General features: G+C 55.6%; 7 protein-coding genes across 7 annotated transcripts; 4 read left to right on the top strand and 3 right to left on the bottom strand.

The window, feature by feature from the left end:
* Positions 1-380: 380 nt before the first annotated feature.
* On the bottom strand, positions 381-4,742 carry C8Q71DRAFT_755112 (alkaline phosphatase-like protein). The gene is made up of 19 exons (XM_047923527.1): positions 4,258-4,742; positions 4,035-4,208; positions 3,945-3,979; positions 3,875-3,892; positions 3,671-3,815; positions 3,454-3,620; positions 3,252-3,396; positions 2,871-3,197; positions 2,623-2,812; positions 2,207-2,573; positions 1,968-2,158; positions 1,810-1,915; positions 1,649-1,757; positions 1,286-1,595; positions 1,219-1,233; positions 1,100-1,169; positions 927-1,041; positions 835-873; positions 381-781 (listed from the first exon to the last, which is right to left on the bottom strand). Exons 1-19 carry the CDS (start codon positions 4,424-4,426, stop codon positions 636-638), a joined length of 2,838 nt encoding a protein of 945 aa, XP_047779940.1. The 5' UTR covers positions 4,427-4,742; the 3' UTR covers positions 381-635.
* Positions 4,743-5,529: 787 nt separating this feature from the next.
* C8Q71DRAFT_857074 (Six-hairpin glycosidase) lies at positions 5,530-7,894 on the top strand (the record flags this gene model as incomplete). The annotated part of the gene is made up of 8 exons (XM_047927366.1): positions 5,530-5,763; positions 5,823-6,197; positions 6,249-6,333; positions 6,385-6,451; positions 6,500-6,881; positions 6,934-7,251; positions 7,310-7,446; positions 7,504-7,894. The coding sequence occupies 8 exons, from the start codon at positions 5,530-5,532 to the stop codon at positions 7,892-7,894; spliced, it is 1,989 nt and encodes a 662-aa protein (XP_047779939.1).
* Positions 7,895-8,269: 375 nt separating this feature from the next.
* On the top strand, positions 8,270-11,046 carry C8Q71DRAFT_567736 (Six-hairpin glycosidase). Its single transcript, XM_047919413.1, has 9 exons — positions 8,270-8,734; positions 8,791-9,165; positions 9,220-9,304; positions 9,358-9,424; positions 9,487-9,500; positions 9,553-9,923; positions 9,983-10,300; positions 10,353-10,489; positions 10,541-11,046. The coding sequence occupies exons 1-9, from the start codon at positions 8,504-8,506 to the stop codon at positions 10,935-10,937; spliced, it is 1,995 nt and encodes a 664-aa protein (XP_047779938.1). The 5' UTR covers positions 8,270-8,503; the 3' UTR covers positions 10,938-11,046.
* Positions 11,047-11,252: 206 nt separating this feature from the next.
* On the top strand, positions 11,253-12,324 carry C8Q71DRAFT_567636 (phospholipid methyltransferase). The gene is made up of 5 exons (XM_047919410.1): positions 11,253-11,461; positions 11,520-11,625; positions 11,683-11,940; positions 11,999-12,073; positions 12,124-12,324. The coding sequence occupies exons 1-5, from the start codon at positions 11,359-11,361 to the stop codon at positions 12,194-12,196; spliced, it is 615 nt and encodes a 204-aa protein (XP_047779937.1). The 5' UTR covers positions 11,253-11,358; the 3' UTR covers positions 12,197-12,324.
* Positions 12,296-15,333, bottom strand: C8Q71DRAFT_567660 (ABC1-domain-containing protein). Its single transcript, XM_047919412.1, has 11 exons — positions 14,556-15,333; positions 14,380-14,504; positions 14,238-14,322; positions 13,987-14,166; positions 13,852-13,937; positions 13,523-13,792; positions 13,252-13,470; positions 13,091-13,198; positions 12,881-13,033; positions 12,622-12,812; positions 12,296-12,567 (listed from the first exon to the last, which is right to left on the bottom strand). The coding sequence occupies exons 1-11, from the start codon at positions 15,004-15,006 to the stop codon at positions 12,453-12,455; spliced, it is 1,983 nt and encodes a 660-aa protein (XP_047779936.1). The 5' UTR covers positions 15,007-15,333; the 3' UTR covers positions 12,296-12,452.
* Positions 15,269-17,497, top strand: C8Q71DRAFT_755098 (adenylosuccinate lyase). Its single transcript, XM_047923526.1, has 12 exons — positions 15,269-15,338; positions 15,393-15,436; positions 15,491-15,533; positions 15,586-15,693; positions 15,749-15,867; positions 15,925-15,954; positions 16,002-16,182; positions 16,231-16,353; positions 16,403-16,576; positions 16,633-16,805; positions 16,861-17,071; positions 17,126-17,497. Exons 2-12 carry the CDS (start codon positions 15,399-15,401, stop codon positions 17,378-17,380), a joined length of 1,455 nt encoding a protein of 484 aa, XP_047779935.1. The 5' UTR covers positions 15,269-15,338; positions 15,393-15,398; the 3' UTR covers positions 17,381-17,497.
* Positions 17,498-19,410, bottom strand: C8Q71DRAFT_755092 (mitochondrial carrier). Its single transcript, XM_047923525.1, has 13 exons — positions 19,244-19,410; positions 19,104-19,186; positions 18,905-18,987; positions 18,828-18,847; positions 18,731-18,779; positions 18,526-18,669; positions 18,357-18,467; positions 18,228-18,297; positions 18,098-18,174; positions 18,038-18,044; positions 17,913-17,986; positions 17,722-17,855; positions 17,498-17,665 (listed from the first exon to the last, which is right to left on the bottom strand). Exons 1-13 carry the CDS (start codon positions 19,263-19,265, stop codon positions 17,643-17,645), a joined length of 897 nt encoding a protein of 298 aa, XP_047779934.1. The 5' UTR covers positions 19,266-19,410; the 3' UTR covers positions 17,498-17,642.
* Positions 19,411-19,490: the final 80 nt, after the last annotated feature.

Raw genomic sequence — 19,490 nt, 5'->3', positions numbered from 1 at the left:
GCGCACTGGCCGGGTGTGTACGACGGAGACAATTACGTGTGACGCGGGACATATCAGTAGCGCCCATGCCCGATGTTACGCGACCAGCGTGAGTACGAGAACGTACCCCCGCGCCTCAGATCTCAGCGACGACCCGGCGCGGCCACGTTTCACAAGGTTTACTGGCCAGTATGCAACGAGGAACTTCACCGACGGTCCTACTACTACGCGTCGCAGTTAGTGGCTCTATGTACATACCCTTCACGCGTATAATCACCTGACCGCGTTGATGCTTGCCAAGCTGTCCAATGGCGCTAGGACTATTATTCGAATGGACGCAGCATTGCGGCAACGCAGCCGATCAAAGGTGTTGTAGAGTAGATCCTCTGACATAGCGCCGTCTTGATCGATACTCTCCGTACGAGGTGCATTGATTGCGTCAACGAGGAGTCCCACATAATCTAGGAAACGGGACCATTCTTCCATACTCGTGGGCCGTGTCAATGTTATGCATAGCTTCATCAAACGGTCAATGTTCCAACCACATCGCAAATAATCTCATTAGCCAGGAGAATATACCATACGTTATCCTTTTGCCAAAGGGGCGTCTGCAGCATGCTCCATGCACAAGTGCAGAGAGGAATGAGTACCCACAATCAGTCCACCTTGCCCTTGGTCCGCTCGAAGACATCCTTTTCGCCCATGAGGACTTCGCCTACGGCACACGTACCTGCCGCCCACACGAGCAGCAAGGAGCTGATGACGAAGAACGTGATAGACTGGCCGATCTCAAGCCACGATCCTATGCATATTTGAGTCAATTGTGCCAACTCACAATTCTACTTCTTCACTTACCCGTATCGGTGACATTGAAGAAGAATGTCATGGTCATGACTACTTTCGAACGTCAGCGGAACACGAGAGCTCGATAAGCAGAGGTTTCGCACCGTCTGTGAGTGTCAGTGCAACGAGGAATAGACTGAAGGGAGGCAGGTGCAGGCGAGTGTTTAGTAAATTGAGGCACATCGCTAGGATGATGTACGGTGCGATGATCTTGAATATCTGTACATGATGCAACTCTCGGTTTACAGCAAGGCAAAATCCAGACAAGAGTACGAACCAGTAGCACGGCCATCAGGAACGGATTGAAGACGGGGACGAGACGGTACACGGGTTCGAGGTAAAACGACCTGCAAATGCGTGAGTTTTGTTGCCAGGTACCTGACAAGTTGAGCTTACGATATCGATGCAACACTAGCATATCGGTTAGCCCCCATATATATGTTCCATTGTATGGTCTACTCACTTTCCCGTTCCGAAGAAAGCCACCTGTACGAAGAACAAGAAGAACACCGCGATCCGGAAGTCATCGGATCGCGGTTTGTATGCGGACAGCTTCGCTGTATCAGAATTTCGCGGATCTTGCGTTGTCTGCACAGCGGCCTCGACATCAACCCACAACAGGAGTGTGGCAGAGAAGGCGACGTAAAAGAGACCCTCGACGCTGATCGCCAGTATGACGAAGCAGACGGAGAACGCGAGGAAGAACACCATCAGCCGTGCGAGGCCAGGTAGACGTTGGAACCTGAAGACGAAGGGAAATGCCGACGCCGTCACTGTTTTCCAACTTGTCAGAAGGGGTAGTATAGGATGCAAAGGATGCACTGACGGAAGATCGCCCACCCAACTACCTGGTTCACCGGCGGAAGGCCAGCCTTGGCGCGTAGGCTCCGTGCGGAAGAGATGGTGACTAGGAGGCTCGCAGCGATCAAAAGACACTGCAGAACTTGTCAAAAACCGGGCAATTGACAACAGAATTTCGCGACCTACTTGGAATGCGAGAGCGAACCTGAAGCGACGTTCTTCCTTGAGGTCTACGCGTACCTTGACGCCAGCCGCTATACCAGCAGTGAGCATGCAAATCGCGCAAGCGGTTCTGGCATGGGTACAGTCAGTGCACACTCAAGTCACACTCAGAATCGTCTCACATGGTACGCAGATCCTCTTGCTTATCCACGCTAAGCATAGGGAACACCGCAGTAGTCAGACATGCAACGATCCATCCCAGCAGCAGCAAAGCATGTTTCGACCACACGTCTCTCCGCATGAATACCACAGGCCACAGTACACCAATCGCGACGAATCCGACGCTCCAGACTTCGCGATGGGTATAGCCGACCTATCGTCTCATCAAGACCTGCAAAAGCGTGATCGAAGTCAGACCTACCACCATGCCCTCCAACGCAGCGACAACGGCCGCCCCTTTGACCGTAAAGTGGAGGATGTCCGAGACATGATCCTGCGAGGCATTGAGGTATACTGTGAGCGGTGCCTTTGCCTTGAGCAGTGCCTGGTGCCAAAAATACACCGGGAAGCAGATGTACAAATAGAACGTCCAAGGCGAGCGCTGTTTAGCGAACGCCGCCCAGAATGCTACCAGTGACGTCGCGGCCAAGGCGTCCAAACTGGAAAATTGTCTTCTCCGTGTCCCACTCGCTGCTTTGTCTTCAGCCAGGAAGATGGACGCTGCGCCGAAGGCGATCCAGCCGAGGTATGCCGCCAGGACGATCCCGCGCACAAGCGTGCGGTCGTACCTAGATCCGATGCGCATCAATTGGGAGGATTGGACGGGATGCTACTCACGTTTCGAGATACCGGAGACCATCGAGCGTTGCTCGTATGAGCCTCTGCGCCATCGTCCTCGCTTCTGTGTACTCCCCTCGTTCGATGAGAAGCTCGATACCCCTCACATACTCAGCTCCAGGATCACCTGACGGGGAGCCTGCGAAGTACGGAAACGGTTTGTAGAACAGCGCATGGGCCTCCTTGAGCTCTGCACTCCATCGTTAGCCCACCGCCCAACCCAACAGCCAAATTCGGCCACCGCCTACCATGCTTCACACGATAATGCTCCAACACAGCCCTCGCGTTCACGAGCGCCACCTCCGCCAGAGCCCGTTCGCCTCCTGCAGGCTCCATGTATCCCGGGCGCGCGGGGTCGACGTCCGGCAGGACGCCGACGGAGTTGACGGGCCAGTGCACCCCGAGGAGCGCAGCCATGAGAGCGGCGACGTCCGCCTGCTCGACGTCGCGCCGCAGGAGGTGGTCGAGGCGCCATGCGGCGGAATAGGTGTCGTGCGAGGAGGGCGAGATGTCTGGGAGCGGCCCCCGCACGCCTTTTCCCCACGCGACGAGCGGCGTGCGGGTGTTGTCTGGGTCTGCGGGCAGGGTCAGTGGGTGGGTGCGAGCATGACGAGGGCGATGGAACGTACGTCCGTCGCCGTGGTTGCCGATCGTGGACATCCCGTGGTCGGCAGTGAAGATGTATGCGGTCTCGGTGTCCTTGTAGAAGTCGGTGAAGAGCTGCTCGACTTGGTGTACAATCGCGTCGACGACCTGAATATTCGCCATGTACTCCTGTGAACGAAGTGTTAGTCACTGACCTCGAGAGACGAGGTGACTTTGGGTGCGCACTGGAGAGTGTGGCCGGTAGGAATGACCTGTAGTGTCGAGGCCGAGTAGATGGAGGAAAAATATGGTCTGTTCCTGATGCAGCGTGCGGTCCAGGTTACGGTCCGTAGTGGCATTGTGAAGCAATGTTCGCAGGTGCTCCAGTACCCACACATCTAGTGCCGTTGCGTCTATGTGCCTAACAATGAGCTCAGTTCCTCAAGCATAGCAGGTAGCATACCCTTCGTGAAGTCTTCTTCGTCCTCATCGTAGCACCACATGTCCACCTTTCCCGGTGTTGCGCCCCTCGCAAACATGGGCAAGATGTCTGGAGACCCGAATGAGAATGTATGGCTCGATTGGTTGAAGACGGAGTCGAAGTCAACCTGACGATTCGTTCAAAGCCTCAGAGCTTGCAATGGGTACGGAGCGGGAGGCCATTTACTGGGTTCGTCTTCCATCCCTAGTGCACGGCTCAGTACCATCAATAGATGCTAATGAATGTCCTTCATTACTTTCGTTACTGCAGACACGTCCTCGTACATGCCACCTACATAATAAGCTGAGCTTCCCTTCGCTGGTGAGCTCCGGAGACGAAGTCCTACCAATCAATGCCACATGTCCAGGCCGACTCTCTGTAGGAACGCGTGTATGAGATATTCCAAAGGCACCTCTGGACTCAATGATAGAGCGAAGGTACGGCGCAGCGAACTCAGGCGCAGATGGTATTGAAGGGAAGGGATTCTGCGCCAATGCAAGGTCCGCCCGCAGACCGTCCGCTGCAAACTAATGAGGTTGACACAGACTTAAAGAAGTCAAGAGACGCACCGACGATGAGAACCAAACGCTTTGCCTCTCCATGCTTTGCCTTGAACGTTCGCATGCCATGGACGACTGGGCTCGTGAAGTAACAGTCGAACACAGTGCCAATGTACACCAGATGAAACACTAGGCCAATCAGCAGTAGCCGGAAGATAGGACGTTCTGTGGCGGCCATCTTGCGGCTGAGAGGGACACTCGAGTCCACAAGAGGACGTCGGCTCCGTACTGTATCCTGAGCTTGCCACGAGATGTTGAAGGAGGGACACCGGGAGCACCTGGCACGTCGGTCGGGATTGTGCACAGAAATCAACAATGATTATTGGAGGCTAGTTGCATAGGCGATGAAACGGTCGTAGCGGGGCAGAACAGGATGCGAGTTGTTGCCAGAGTCCACGTCCAGGTTCGGTACACGCGCGACCGTCGACGACTTGGCACTTGCCGCTGAGCGCTACAGCCTGCAGTACCGCGTAGGCGCCCAGCGTGTCTTCAGCCCGTATCGTCACCACCAGACTAAGCTGCCTCTACTTTCGCTCTACTTATACATCTCGGGTACTATCTGGCGATGTGGATAGTCTTCATCTGTTCTACAAACCAAAGAATCTAATCACTACTCAACGACATCGGCAATGTACACGTTATAATGATCGCGCACGACCTCGCTGCGACCTATTGGCAAGGTCTTGTTCGAGAATCGCGACTCAAGAGCATGATATGTGCATGAGTCTCCGGACCTGAAGGAATCCTCCGCTCGTGTGTCGTGGATGACTCTCGACTCGGAATCCATCAACCTTCGGGATGCATGGCTATTCCATACTGACTCCACGGCCGCAGGAGTGTGCTAGTGGGTAGTAGTCTCTCAGCTTAGAATTCGGTATCTAGAGAACACGCCTAAGTACGTTGTGCTTTTGCGTCGGACAATGTTGTCGTGGGCTGAGGACAACACTAAGATGGTCGGTGAGTTGTCTGACTCTGGTGACCAACATACCCTGACATCGAGCTACAGGCCGTCAGTCCTACTGCAGTTCATTCTCCTGCCTGACCACCACAGCAAGTCGTCTTTGATGATCATCCGATCAAATTACACATCGTTTGCCCAGACTTAACCCAGACTTGAGGCTGGTCAGCAGCGAGCACGCTGCGGCCTACGGTCCGCGGTGCTACCCTCGTGATCCCAAGCTCACACCTCTGCGGAAACTCCCCGTCGCTCTCAGGCTTCTCCCAAGTATTCCGAACCGCGTATAAAGTGACGAGTGGTTACGACATGGATGACATCCCACGATGGCTGCTCTCTATGCGCTGGTGCCCTTGGTAGCGACTATATGCGTCTCAGCAACTGCACCAAGTGGGCCATGGGATGTGTTCAACCTTGCACCGGAGAGCAAGACGGTATATGCGCGAACGATATATGGCGTCACAGGTACCGTGGCAACCGCGGACAACCTAGCTAACAACACGGGGAGTGCTACACTGGTGGGCGATGGATCTTATGTGACGCTGGACTTTGGGTACGAGGTGCGCAGGTCGACCATTTCCATCGCACTCGACCATGCTGAACAAGATCAACTCCCTAGGTTGGAGGGATCATCTCGTTGACCGTCGACAATGCGACGACGTCGTCGTCTCTGGCGTTATCCTTCACCGAATCCGCTCTATACATCAGCCCACAGACTTCCGACGACTCGGCAGTACAAGACGCAGAGATGTCCTACGACGGTGTTCTACCTCTTACTGCACCACTCCAGACCGGTCTCTGGACAGCACCCGATTACCGTCTGAGAGGAGGTTTCCGCTTCCTGACAGTCGTCTCGACCTCAGATGACCCCGTCACTATCTCCAACGTTTCCTGTGCAATCTCCTTTATGCCACATTGGGAGGGCCTACGGAACTACACTGGGTACTTCTACACGTCAGACCCAGAATCAGACGACGCAGATTTCCTCACGAAGGTCGGTCGCGGTTGATCTCGCACGAACGTTCGCTCATGGCTTTCTCGGTAGATATGGTACTCAGGCGCATATACTGTCCAGACGGCGACGATTGCAGCGGATACCGGACGTGTCGATCCCCCTCTTGGCTCGCCAGGTAAATGGACGTTCTCTCTCGCACTCATCAGTTCGCTCTGAGCACGCACAGGCTGGTATAACAATGCTACCGCGGGCATTGCAAGCCCACTCATCATCGACGGAGCCAAGCGCGGACGGTACGCACTCGCTCCTACAAACCGCACCTCACCCTAACCCCTCCTTAGGGCAGTGTGGCTCGGCGACATGGACATCGCCGTGCCCACCCAGTTCGTCTCGACCTACGACCTCCTCCCCGCGAAGAACTCCATCGCCACCATTTTCTCGCTCATGACCGCCGCCGGCGAGCTCGCGTACTCCGGCCCGCCGCTCAGCGAGCAGGGCAGCGACACCTACGCCGCGTGGACGCTCATCGGGACGTACAACTATTACCTGTACTCGGGCGACCTCGAATTTGTTGAGGAACTGTGGAGCAATTATACGAGGGCGATGGAGTATTTGGCGGCGAAGGTGGACGAGAAGGGGCTGTTGTATGTGTCGGAGACGGGAGATTGGGGGAGGTTGTGGATGGGTGGGTATAACTCGGAGGCGAATGCGATCTACTACCAGGTGAGTAGGGAATGCACCTATTGGATGTTATAGTGTGATGAGCGGATGTCAGGCACTTTTGAACAGCGCGCAGCTCTCGACCTGGCTGAACGACACCGACCTCGCGTACGCATACTACACGAATGCAACCAAGCTCAAGGGGGAGTTCAACGTCGTGTTCTGGGATGACGACGTCGGCATGTACCGTGACAACGAGACGTCCACACTCTATCCACAAGACGGCAATGCTCTAGCGGTCTTGTTCAACCTCACTACATCTGCTGAGCAGGCGTCCCGGATCAGCGATGGTCTTACGCAGTACTGGAACGAGTATGGGGCGGTGTCACCGGAGCTCCCAGATAATGTCGCACCATTCATTGGCGGCTTCGAGGTGAGCTGCTCAGTATGGTGACAATGCTTAAACAGGCCGTTTACTGACGAGTGCCAAGGTCTCCGCTCACTTCGCATCAGGCAATGACGAACGTGCCCTCGACCTTATTCGACTAGAATGGGGATACATGCTCACCACAAACATCAGCGTGCAATCGACATTCCTCGAGGGCTACACATCCAATGGTTCTCTGTAGTGAGTTCACGCTCTGCGCACACGCGTCGCAAGGATTAAGGCTGACAATCGCACTAGCTACCGATCCTACGACGGCTACGCCTATGACCCAACCTTCGTCAGCCACTCGCACGGCTGGAGCACCGGGCCCACGTCCGCTCTCACGTTCTATGTCCTCGGCCTGACCGTCACGTCGCCCCTCGGTCAGACTTGGTCCATTGCGCCGCATACGTCGGGGCTGCCATCGGCCCAGGGCGGGTACAGCACCACACTCGGCTGGTTCGGCGTTGACTGGACCTCGGACACGAGTAGGTTTAATATCACCATTTCGACGCCGGAGGAAACGAGCGGGACAGTGAAGCTGCCGATCACCGGGACGATGTATGTGGATGGGGTCGAGGTCGATGAGGACGGTTCGCAAGCGTTCGAGCTATCTGGAGGATCCCATACCGTTATCGTGGAGGCGTGAAGTTTGAACGCTCAGGACTGGAGGTGCCTATATTTGCTGTCACCATTGACTGGGGCTGTTGGATCCAGAGGTGATACTTCTGGACATCTACACTGTGTCTCGCCGTCAAGCAATGCACGATTCTCGCTAATGTAAAGTCTGTGAATCTTAGCCAGTGCATTTTCTTGTGCGTTGCACTTGCAGTCTTCTGACGAGGTGTTGGCCCCATGACAGCCGATCATCAACAAGACAAGATATTGCCAGTCCTCGCTGAACAGCTGACCTCGGGTTGAGGCTTTCCACGGCCAACGGTGCGTCAGCGGACATACGCGTCCGTTATAGCCACGTACCAGTACTGAATTACCGTGCGGCAGGGTTGACGTCGTCGCTATACTATGATCTGCCGAGGCACATCACCGTCTTCAGAGTCACACTCACCGACACTTCGGAAACTGCTGACCAGCCCTGCGTTCGAATGACCACAACTGAAAAAGCTCGCGGGCCGGCGGTTCCCTGCGGTGATCCGGACCACTGAACCATCTCGACGCCGTGGGTTGCATGACGGCGTCGACGAGCTATACATAAGGCGCAGGACGGTGAGAGAAATGGGAAGCCAACTGACGGTGCATCATGGCTCTGGGGCGAGTGCTGTGTCTGCTATTCTTGACGACGTCTGTGCTAGCATCCGCACCGAGCGGTCCGTGGGATGCTTTCAACTTCGCACCACCGGCGAGGACTGTCTATGCACGCTATATTCGCGAGACTGGGGGCAATGTTGCGGGGGCGACCAACTTGCTGTCCGAGGGTAGCGCGGCCCTGAGCGGAGACGGCTCTTATGTGACGCTCGACTTCGGTTTTGAGGTGAGTGTTGCGCACTCACTAATTCGGTGAGAGCGGTGGGATAACCTCTTTTGTAGGTCAGAGGATGGGTGTCGCTAAACTTCGACGCAGTCTCTTCGGACTCCTCCATCTCACTCTCCTTCACCGAGTCGCCGCTCTTCATCAGTCCATACAACTCAGATGACTCGTCGTACCCATCCGCGAACATGTACTACGACGGCGTGCTCCACGTCCCAGCGCCCCTTGACGCAGGCTTCTGGACTCAGCCTAGAGCCCAACTGAGAGGAGGCTACCGCTTCCTCACCATCGCGTCCACGTCAGACAATGCGGTGTCCATTTCGAACGTGTCCTGCGAGATCTCGTTCATGACACATGTGGAAGACATGCGGAACTACTCTGGCTACTTCTATGCTTCGGACCCAAATTACGTCGACCAAAACTTCCTGACGAGAGTACGGTGTCCGTGATATCTTGGAAAACACTTGACACTAATCAATCATCGACAGCTATGGTATTCGGGTGCCTACACAGTGCAGACGGGTACGGTGCCGCTGGATACAGGGCGACAGGTGCCTATCGTCCCATCGCCGGGTATGTCCATTCTACTCCTTCACGCACCTTCAGCAAAGCTGAACAACGCCAAGGGTGGGCGAACAACGCGACTTTGGGGGTTGCGGGTCCCATCATTGTTGACGGTGCAAAACGTGACCGGTGGGTACAACATAGCACCAAGCTACTCTTCTGTACTGATCGAGTACTGATTGGATGTGCAGCGCTGTCTGGCCAGGTACATGTAGTGCTTAAGGCACATATGGCCCCCCACTGATCGTGAACTACAGGTGACATGGGCATCGCCGTACCCACCCAATTTGTCTCGACGAACGACCTCCTGCCCACGCGCAATGCGCTCTCCACGATGTTCGCCGCGCAGAACGCCGAGACGGGCGCGCTGCCTGAGTCGGGCCCGCCACTGAGCCAGCAGGGCAGCGACACGTACCACGGCTGGACGCTCATCGGGACGTACAACTACTTCCTCTACTCGGGCGACTACGCGTGGCTCGAGGACACGTGGGGCAACTACACGAAGGCGGTCGCGTACCTGACGGGCAAGGTGCAGGGTAATGGCTTGCTGAACGTAACGGGGTTGAGGGATTGGGGGCGGAAGGGGCAGGGTGGATACAACTCGGAGGCGAATGCGATCTACTACAAGGTGAGAATGTGAATAGCGGTAGGTCGGGGCCTGGTTGGCTCACGCATGATATCATGCAGGTCCTAACCAATAGCGTGGATCTTGCAACCTGGCTAAACGACACTGAGCTCGCGGAGGCCTATGCCACTAATGCGTCGGCCCTTAAGACTACGTTTAACGATGCGTTCTGGCTGGAAGACGACGGCATGTACCGCGATAACCTTACCACGACGCTCACCCCGCAGGACGCCAACTCACTCGCTATCTTCTTCAACCTCACGGAGACACCGGAGCAGGTTGCGTCCATCAGTGACGGACTGACGAAAAATTGGGGCGCATATGGGTCGATTGCCCCTGAGTTGCCTGATACTGTGGCGCCCTTCATTGGCGGATTCGAGGTGAGGCGGATGAAGCGAACACGACGTTTCGCGAGCTCATTGGACTTCACAGTTGCAAGCACACTTCATAGCCGGCAATGATGCGCGGGCGATGGATCTCCTTCGTCGAGAATGGGGATACATGCTTTATACACCCATCAGCGTACAATCGACACTGCTTGAAGGCTACACCGGAAACGGATCCCTCTAGTAAGTCATACTGGGAACCGCAACACGTTCCCATTCTGACACGCTTTCCAGCTATCGCTCATACCAAGGCTACAACTACGACCCCTCTTACATTAGTCACGCACACGGGTGGAGCTCGGGACCCACATCCGCACTCACCTTCTACGTCCTCGGCCTGCAGGTAACTTCTCCACAAGGCAAGACATGGTCCGTCGCTCCGCACACGTCTGGGCTGCCTTGCGCTGAGGGAGGCTTCGAGACACCTCTGGGGTGGTTTGGCGTCAACTGGACATCCAAGGATGGGTGGTTCAACATCACGATTGAGACGCCGGAGAGGACGAGCGGGAGCCTTCGGCTGCCGTATCCTGGATCAACGACAATCAACGGCGCTGAGGCTTATGTGGACTCTTCTGAAGTACTCCAGTTGGCTGGTGGGAGTCATACGGTAGTTGTTCAGTTATTTCAGTGAAGGCGCCTACACAACCTCTTGAATGTAGTTGAACGTCCCACAAATGACTACTAGTAATCTTGTTGTAATTTCATCAACGACGGACTCTGGGCCATGACTGTATACCGAGTCATTCAATGCGCGTTCTGAACAGGTCGCCTACCCTCAAGACTATCCACAAGGATTTGTAGCCCCGCAGACGATGGCGTTAGTCTAGTTGTCCGTTTGGTTAATGATCTCATCGCCGTTGCTTGGATGTCCGCGACGCGCGTCGCGTCACGCGTGGGTACATGCAAAGCGGTACCGTGACCGCGTCCTCGGTATGGGCGCCAATTCGGTCCGTACAGACACGCGCCATGAGCGACCCCTGTGTGGACACGTCGATCCTCGAGCGCTGCAGCACCCCTTACCACTGCATCGTGGGCTAACGGACTATACGGCCATGGATTTCTCGTCACTGGTGGATCTGTCGCAGCCGACACTGTGGGCATCCGTGTTCTCCGTAGCATTCAATCCGACGGTATGGAACATCGTCGCGCGGAATGGTGCGTGCAAGTCTTGTTTGCAGGCAGAGGCACTAACATGAATGGTCTGGTGGGTTAGAGTATAGGAACAAGACCATCACGCGGATTTTTGGCGGGAACGCGAGGTATGGGTGCTACTTCCTCGCGCTGTGCATTTTCTCTGCGGGCATGCTTCGCGACTCTCTGTACGTCTGTCCTCCTGCTTCACATCTTTCGGTTTCACTCAGTCGTCTGCCGTACAGCTTCCACCGCGCGCTCGAGCATCAGCCCAAGCACGTCATTCTTCCTGAGCCCTTCGACACGATCGTCCCCCTTGCACTCTTCGTGCTCGGCCAGACGTTCGTTGTCACCTCGACGTGGGCCCTCGGAGTAACGGGCACGTTCCTCGGGGACTATTTTGGCATCCTCATGGATCACCGCGTCGAGGGCTTCCCGTTCAATGTCCTCCGTGACCCAATGTACGTCGGGAGCACGATGTCTTTTACCGCAGTGTCCCTCTGGTAAGTGCCACTCGTAGCGGACGAAGGTGGATAATAGTTCTGATGATGTGTGCTGAAGGTACGAGAGCCCAGCGGGTCTTTTGCTGACGGCGTACGTCTACGTTGTCTACGTGATCGCCTTGCGGTTCGAAGGGTAAGTTCCAACCCACACATTGCCCAGTATTCAGCCTGACCCGCCCCCAGACCCTTCACAGACATGATCTATTCCAACCGCGCCGCGCAGCAGAGCAAAGCAGAGTCCAAGAAGGAGCTCTGAAGCTCCTCCCATTTGCCGCACAAGTTGCCGCACAATACGTCCACAACGACCGCGACGCCCAGCTACGTCCTAGACACGCAAACACGACGAAAGCGGAGGTTTCAACAATCTCTAGCGACTACTAGACACGACAAAATTACACTACGCTGGCGTACGATACTCAGTACCATATATTACTGTATAGGGTACTAATACGGGGATTTTGTCTGCAACTCAACTTGTTTGTCGTTTTGATGCATGCTTCGCAAGGTTGCTTCTAGGATGGTGTTCCGTCACTGAACTGATAGTTCTCGACGACCTGGTCCCACAGCGTCTTGCAATCGACTTCTGCATTCAGCCTGGAGGCAAGCAAGAACGCGCCGCTTAGTTTCCTGCACCCCGCACCATGAGTTCCTACCTTTGTGATGAGCTGCAGTTAGACGCACCTGTTGAGACTGTACGTCTCCCTGGGCGGAGGCGTAAGCCGATGCTGAAGCATGACCGGAATTTGCTCCCGGATCTGTGCTGTGATATCAGCCCACAGCGAGCCAGGCCCGAAGGAGACCGGTTGATGCGTGCCCGCCTTGAACGGCGTTGCGAGCAGCGTCATCGACTTAACGTGCGCGTCGAGCATGACCTGCAGCGGTGATTAGATGGATCACCTTGCCGACTTGGAGAAAGAGAAGGACAAGGAGCAGCTCGTACCTCGTTTTCCTCGCCCGTGAGGTACCCGAGTTTGAGGGACCACGCAACGCACGCGTCGTGGTCGTCAAGGGCCGCCGCTTGCAGGAGATGCATCCAGTCGTCCATGAACTCCTTCGAGTACTCGCGCGTCGCACCGAAGTCCACAAGCTCGATCTGTAGTACGCACGGTCAGCACGCTAGCTAGGTACAGTAAGAGGGCTGTGAACAGACCTGACGCGTGCGCTGGTTCCACAAGAAGTTTGTCCAGTTCGGGTCGGTCTGCATCAGTCGGAAGGCGAAGAGCTCCTTCAGGCAGAGGTCGATAATACCCGTCGCGATCTACATAACGCGCCAGTCAGCCACACACATCATACAATCCACCCAACACGCACATGGTTCCGATCCTCCTGGCTCAACGAATTGATGACCGACCCACCGACGCTCACGCCCTCGACGTGCTCCATCACCAGGACACGCTGCGTACTCCCGTCCCATACCCAAGGCACCCTGAAGCGCGGGTCGCTCCCCAAGTAGTCTGTCGCACCAAACCGCTTTGCAAACCCTGCCTCGCGGGAGTAGTCGCACTCATCCGCTAATTCCGCTTTCATTACCTATGGTACACGTCAAGACCCCAATAAAGCAGCCACGCTGAGATTGACAAACCTGGATCGTCCTATCCAGGAACAGACCCCTCGGGAGCAGCCGCCCTGCCGTCAAGAGCATCTTGACGTACCCGAGGTCCGTCTCGATCGAGTTCGCGATATTCGGGAACTGTATTTTGACAGCGACCTTCGCAGGCTTGCCCGTCGGAGAGGCGTGCGCTGCCAGTACAGCCGAATGTACCTGCCCAATGGAGGCGGCGGCGAAGGGAAGTCGGTCGAAGGTGTCAAAGTTGTCTTGCCAGGACGAGCCTAGAGAGGTTCGCATGACTTCCTGCCATTGCACCAGTATGAGCTTCTTAAGGCAAAATGGATGAGAAGATCATGACAGACCTCCATTTGCCAGTCGGGCATGTAGTGCGCACTGTCCTGCACACGGCGGAAGATATCTTCGATCTCAGGCGGGAGAACGTGGCTGTCTTCCATAGATGAGGACCTAGATTCCTTCCAGACCGACGAATGGGGTACCTTGTATGCTCATGAACTGCCCAAGCTTCAGCGCGGCACCGCGCAGCTGCGTGAGCTTCGCGACAAGCCGCTTGATGTTGCCCTCCGTCAGCATGAGCGAGGGTGAGTGTTTCTCTTCAGAATTCGTCGTGCGTTTCAGAAGCTCAGTTGCGGCTCCGTACCCAAGCGAGGCTGCGAGGCCTGGTGGAAGATTGGATGGTCACTGACCGCATATATGCGCGTTTCCGAGAAAACAATACACATTTACTCACCTCCGTAGTGAAAGAACCGTCCGATACGCGACGAAGGCACCTTGGAGGACTGTAAGTGACGGGACGGCAATGGAGCGGGAGCTGGCTGTCGGTGGAGGGTAGTAAGCGTTGAATCTCGGCGCGAACCAAGGCAGGAATTCACCGTTGCAGCTGCTTCTATTGTACCAGTAGTACTGGTTACATCATGAGCAGGAACCTCAGAGGTTGTGCCAACAATCGGGGACTCCTCCCGAGCCATCGCGTTCTCGAGAACTTGTCGTGAGGGATCTTCTGACGACATCATTATTACCGGACCGCTGGCTGTGATACTGTGCGTACTGGCGGTTGGGACATGAGGCACCGGTTCTGGCGGGACCGGCAGTTGTGACGTAGATTTCGGCTTGCTTTCTTCGAGGATCGTATTCTGCCCTTTTGAAATATGTGGGATTTGAAGAGTCATTGGGGGAGGCGGGATGTCACTTGTCCCGGCAGAGGAAGACGCTGGTGTTGCCACGGGTCCTCCAGCTAGGTTCACGGAGGGTACTGGATCTTGTGGTACGGAAGAAGCACGCACAAATGTCTGCCCAGGGCCTTGCGAGTAGTCATCGGTGAGGGTAGACTTCGCTTCACGGCCGCCGCGTGGTCTTGCGCTCCTGAGGTCATCTCTCGAACGGCCCATTGGCCTGGCTACCGCAGCTAGCTGAGCTGCGCGTATTTGAGTGGCATGTGAGAGTACATCGCAGACAGAGTGCGCGACGCAGATCCAATTGTAAAGAGGTCCCGGGGGCATTCTCCCCGCTGACACCCGCAGCAGGCCGTGTTGTGCAGAAGAACTGATACAGCGGCAAGATTTAGTAGGAGCTCGTAGACATACCGTTCGTCGCAGTCGGGCGGGAGCAAGATGTGCAGGGTACAAGCAGAACCACTGAGGGTTCAGGTCGAAGTCGGCGTGACGCGACGCGTCCGGCGGCGAGCGCGTCAGTGTCACGTGTGCGGCCCTGGAGCGCGATCATTTGCCCGGAACGGAAATCTTGCGGTAACATCGGGCGCTCAAGCGATCCTAACTTCTACCGTACCGAGTCACTGTAGAAAGTCGAGCCTCGCTCGCGAAAGATACTGCAGGTCAATATCGTCTTCATTCGATTCAACATCCAACTCATCAGACGTCCCACGCAGAACACTATGGAGAGCTTTGACACTTACCAGACGCCTCTCTCAAGGTCTGTTGATCGCCAGTGGTGACTTGACGATCGAATGCTAACACACACTACCAGTCGATATGCCAGCAAGGAGATGGCCCATCTTTTCTCTGCGGAGGTTCGCTATGTCTCGTGGTTGAACCCGAGCCAACGTCTCACGGTTCCCTCAGAACCGCTTCCACACCTGGCGCAAATTGTGGCTGAACCTCGCCGTAGCTGAGAAGCAGCTTGGGTTGTCCATACCCGATGAGGCAATCGAGCAGATGAAGGCTAACCTTGTGCGTGGTCATATATGTCACCGAGCCCTATCTTGCATTGACAGTCCCTATGCAGCATTTGGATGCCGAGCAGTTCGACATCGCTGCCAAAGAAGAGAAGAAGCGTCGTCACGATGTGATGGCTCACGTCCACACTTTCGGTCAAGTCGCACCTGCTGCGGCAGGAATCATCCAGTCCGTAACATGCACTGTCCGAATGGGCTGCATTGACTGAGTCCCGCCCTTATACAGCCTGGGAGCAACGTCTTGCTATGTCACAGAGTGAGTGATCATCGTCCGGGATAGGACTCATCCTCAAGGAGACGCAGCAACGCGGACTTGATCTTCATTCGCGAAGCCCTCACCATGCTCTTCAAAAAGCTTGCAGTGGTCATTGACCGCTTCTCTGTTTTCGCTGCACAATACCGTGACCTTCCAACTCTCGGTTTCACCCACTTCCAGCCTGCGCAATTGACCACAGTTGGTAAGCGCACAACGCTCTGGCTTCAGGTGCGATCGCCATCAATACCCCTTCGATCCTTGCTCACCACCACATAGGAGCTTTTGTGGGACCTCCGGAACATCAAGCGGGCTAGGGATGACCTCGGCTTCCGTGGTGTCAAGGGTACTACAGGCACGCAAGCCAGCTTCCTCACACTGTTTGACGGTGATCACGACAAGGTATGACCATCTGAAGTGTCAACCGCGAGGGAGACTCATCTGTCTCCAGGTGGAAAAGCTCGACAGTCTTGTCACTTCTCTCTCAGGTTTCAGCTACGCCTACCCCGTCACCTCCCAGACCTACTCCCGCAAGATTGACATCGACGTCCTCGCACCGCTCGCTGGCCTCGGCGCCACCGCTCACAAGCTCGCGACCGATCTCCGGCTCCTCGCCAACCTCAAGGTGGGTTCACGCCTCTTAGCCAAACTAGGTAGTCGCTGACATGCTTTGTTCATCAGGAAGTCGAGGAGCCATTTGAGTCTACCCAAATCGGCTCTTCCGCAATGGCCTACAAGCGCAACCCCATGCGCTCCGAGCGTATATGCAGTCTTTCCCGGCATCTCATGGTCCTCCAACAAAACGCGCTCATGACTTCCAGCGTGCAATGGTTTGAGCGCACTCTCGACGACAGGTACGTCCCCTTCCCATCTACCCCCTTTAGCATATTGGAACCGACGACCTCGTAGTGCGAACCGCCGTATAACTCTCCCCGAGGCATTCCTCACCGCCGACATCGTGCTCACAACCCTCCAAAACGTCTCCGAGGGGCTCGTCGTCTACCCCAAGGTGATCGCGCGCCGGATCTCGCAGGAGCTGCCCTTCATGGCCACCGAGAACATCATCATGGCGATGGTCAAGGCCGGCGGCGACCGTCAGGAAGCACACGAGAAGATCAGGGTATGCTTTTTTACCTCCCTAATCTACCCTGATGCTAACTTGGCGCTGGTGCAGGTCCTCTCTCACGAAGCCGCGCACCAGGTGAAGTCGGAGGGCCTCGAAAACGACCTGATCGACCGCGTGCGACGCGACCCGTACTTCGACCCGATCACGAGCCAGCTCGACGAGCTGCTCGACCCGAGGAGCTTCATCGGGCGCGCACCAGAGCAGGTGGACAAGTTTCTGAAGGAGTGGGTCACCCCTGCTCTCGACAGCGAGGAGCTCCGCGCGAGCGTGCAGGCGGGCGGGAAGGCCGAGCTGAATGTGTAAGGATGAGATGGAAGAAGGAAAAGAACGGAGGTGCTGTAGATTGTTGTATCAAATAGAGAGCACGAATCCGCCAATGGCTTGCAGGCCCTTCGGGGGGTTGTCTTGCGGAACACACGGAGGAAGTGAAACTGATGATTAGACAGGAGAGTCACTTCACTAACAACCACATGGATATCTTGGCAGCACGTCTAGACGCATCATACATGTCAGGCCCGAGCGGAGACCCCAACTACCCCGCATTCGTATGTCGCCATTGTCAACCTCAGATGTACGGCGGGCCAAGCACTGTCAGACGTCGTCATTAACTCGGCGTGTGGGTTCAGTGAAAAGGCGAGACGTACCCTGTCGGAACAAGCCTAGTGTCACCTCAACCACGAGCAGGAGAATACCGCCGCCAGGTGCAAGTCGGAGCACCTTCGGGACGAAGCCCTTGTATAGCGCCACGGGACCCTCTTCCCGCATAATCGTAACGAGGCTACGTCAACGTCAGTATAACGAGAACGCGGGCTGCGATGTCACGGTGACGACGTACGCCGGGTATGTCCAGTTGTATTTGGGGGTTACGCCAGGGACCTTCGTCGTACCTTGGATACGAGATTTGACAACCTGTCGGATTATTTAGCTAACACGGCAGGCTCAGGTGAATAAGGTGCTTACATCGAAACTAGGCAGTAATGTGAGCATGGATACAATCAGACAAGTGACCAGAGATCTCACGGTGTGTTCACTGCAGTGCCGACGAAGCCACCAACGCTACCCGCGATCAGGTCATTCATAAGGCGAGCCTGGGAGGTCTAGATCGAAGCGGTGAGCACCGTTTTTAGATCGCTGAATGCGCCCTACACACCTCGGGCTCGGGGAGCAGTTGCCGTACTTGGAAGATGCATCCGAAGTAGCCACCGTTCCACCAGAAGTGTCTGAGGTAACGAGATTACGACTCACGTTCAGTCGAGCTGAAGAGGACATGGCAACTCACCTCCAGAACGTCGCCTCCATACCCGAGTACAACCCCAGCACACCGTCCTTCGCAATAACCTTTCTCACGACGTCCATCGGGCCCGAGTACGTGCTAAGTTTGTCTTGGAGCCTGTGATCTTCGATGAGCGCACGGTGCCAAGGCAGGATCCGCGAAATCACGAATGCACCTGATTTTGACGAGCTCGAACGGAACGACGACAACACTCTCTGTCGCTCCCGCGCTGCAGCCCGTAAGGATGGACAATGACTGGGTCATCTTCGACTCGCCCGACACCTTGAGATAAGTTTTGCCCCAGAAGTCATTGGCTGCGCTACAGAGGTCGAATGGGATGAGCGTGGGTGAGCTATGACGCAAAGCAAAGGTTGACGTACAATTTCGTCGCACGCTTCGGTGCCTCGAGCAACAGTGGAGGGACAAGACCTGTACACGGAGTGAGAGAGTTCCAGTAGACACAAACCAGGCACATACCTCTGTATAGTCGACCAAAGCTGGGGAGAGGTGCTATCTCAGAGAGGACACTTCGCGGGATCGTGAATGCGACGCACCCTTCTTCCCGAATGATCGTACGGAAGCTACCAACAAGACCATGCTGGGACTTGCCCGTCTCGAGTTGCATACGCGTTTTCACCTAGCACTCGTGATAGCGAGCTCATGAGGCGGAACCGCTACCGAACTGCGAGCCTACTCACGACATCTTGGTCGAACGAGTTAATGATGCGTCCCTCACGTTCAATCGGACAACTGGAACTCACCAAGGGGATAAAAAGTGAGAATTTCTGAAATGCCAGCAATGGCCCCAGCCGTAAAGTTGGCGATAAAGGGAAGGGCTATGATACGTTGGCCTTCAGCGATTCTGTGGCAACACAAAATGACAAGCTACGCACATTTCTTCTGAGGAGCAGCCATTCTTCTTGTCCCAGCAATTCAGGATTTATACGCACGAGGACTTGATGGTTGCTGGCAAGAAGGGAATAAATACGGGGTCGCCCCGACGCTTCGCGGGCGGTTCGTGGACGACGTCGCTGCACGCTCGCTGACTCCACTGCGAATAGTGTGCCCCGGCGCTTCCTGTCGAGTAATGCGGGGTTAGCGCGGGGGCCTGTCATGTGACTGATATACCTTTGGCGCCCA

The sequence above is a fragment of the Rhodofomes roseus genome (assembly GCF_022264815.1).
Source record: "Rhodofomes roseus strain CIRM-BRFM 1785 chromosome Unknown C8Q71scaffold_8, whole genome shotgun sequence".
In the NCBI taxonomy this organism is placed as follows: domain Eukaryota; kingdom Fungi; phylum Basidiomycota; class Agaricomycetes; order Polyporales; family Fomitopsidaceae; genus Rhodofomes; species Rhodofomes roseus.
The sequence above is the reverse complement of the archived record's forward strand: the minus strand, read 5'-3'. Positions and strand labels throughout refer to the sequence as shown.

Bases quoted from the DNA above. Each gene is read 5' to 3' on its own strand.
- C8Q71DRAFT_755112 (XM_047923527.1), bottom strand. From the start codon at position 4,426: ATGGCCGCCACAGAACGTCCTATCTTCCGGCTACTGCTGATTGGCCTA. The intron at 2,159-2,206 runs GTAGGTCTGACT...ATGAGACGATAG, and splicing joins CTGCGTTGGAGGGCATGGTG to GTCGGCTATACCCATCGCGA. The intron at 1,596-1,648 runs GTCAGTGCATCC...GTTGGAAAACAG, and splicing joins AGTTGGGTGGGCGATCTTCC to TGACGGCGTCGGCATTTCCC.
- C8Q71DRAFT_755098 (XM_047923526.1), top strand. From the start codon at position 15,399: ATGGAGAGCTTTGACACTTACCAGACGCCTCTCTCAAG. The intron at 15,694-15,748 runs GTGCGTGGTCAT...GTCCCTATGCAG, and splicing joins AGCAGATGAAGGCTAACCTT to CATTTGGATGCCGAGCAGTT. The intron at 16,183-16,230 runs GTGCGATCGCCA...ACCACCACATAG, and splicing joins GCACAACGCTCTGGCTTCAG to GAGCTTTTGTGGGACCTCCG.
- C8Q71DRAFT_755092 (XM_047923525.1), bottom strand. From the start codon at position 19,265: ATGGCTGCTCCTCAGAAGAAAT. The intron at 18,988-19,103 runs CAGTTGTCCGAT...CACGAGTGCTAG, and splicing joins TTTATCCCCTTGGTGAGTTC to GTGAAAACGCGTATGCAACT. The intron at 17,856-17,912 runs GTACGTCGTCAC...ACGTTGACGTAG, and splicing joins TACAACTGGACATACCCGGC to CCTCGTTACGATTATGCGGG.
- C8Q71DRAFT_567636 (XM_047919410.1), top strand. From the start codon at position 11,359: ATGGATTTCTCGTCACTGGTGGATCTGTCGCAGCCGACACTGTGGGCA. The intron at 11,462-11,519 runs GTGCGTGCAAGT...CTGGTGGGTTAG, and splicing joins GAACATCGTCGCGCGGAATG to AGTATAGGAACAAGACCATC. The intron at 11,626-11,682 runs GTACGTCTGTCC...TCTGCCGTACAG, and splicing joins GGCATGCTTCGCGACTCTCT to CTTCCACCGCGCGCTCGAGC.
- C8Q71DRAFT_567736 (XM_047919413.1), top strand. From the start codon at position 8,504: ATGGCTCTGGGGCGAGTGCTGTGTCTGCTATTCTTGACGACGTCTGTG. The intron at 9,166-9,219 runs GTACGGTGTCCG...AATCATCGACAG, and splicing joins ACCAAAACTTCCTGACGAGA to CTATGGTATTCGGGTGCCTA. The intron at 9,924-9,982 runs GTGAGAATGTGA...GATATCATGCAG, and splicing joins CGAATGCGATCTACTACAAG to GTCCTAACCAATAGCGTGGA.
- C8Q71DRAFT_567660 (XM_047919412.1), bottom strand. From the start codon at position 15,006: ATGCCCCCGGGACCTCTTTACAATTGGATCTGCGTCGCGCACTCTGTC. The intron at 14,167-14,237 runs GTGAGTAAATGT...ATCTTCCACCAG, and splicing joins ACGGTTCTTTCACTACGGAG to GCCTCGCAGCCTCGCTTGGG. The intron at 13,471-13,522 runs GTTTGTCAATCT...CGTGTACCATAG, and splicing joins TCCTGGATAGGACGATCCAG to GTAATGAAAGCGGAATTAGC.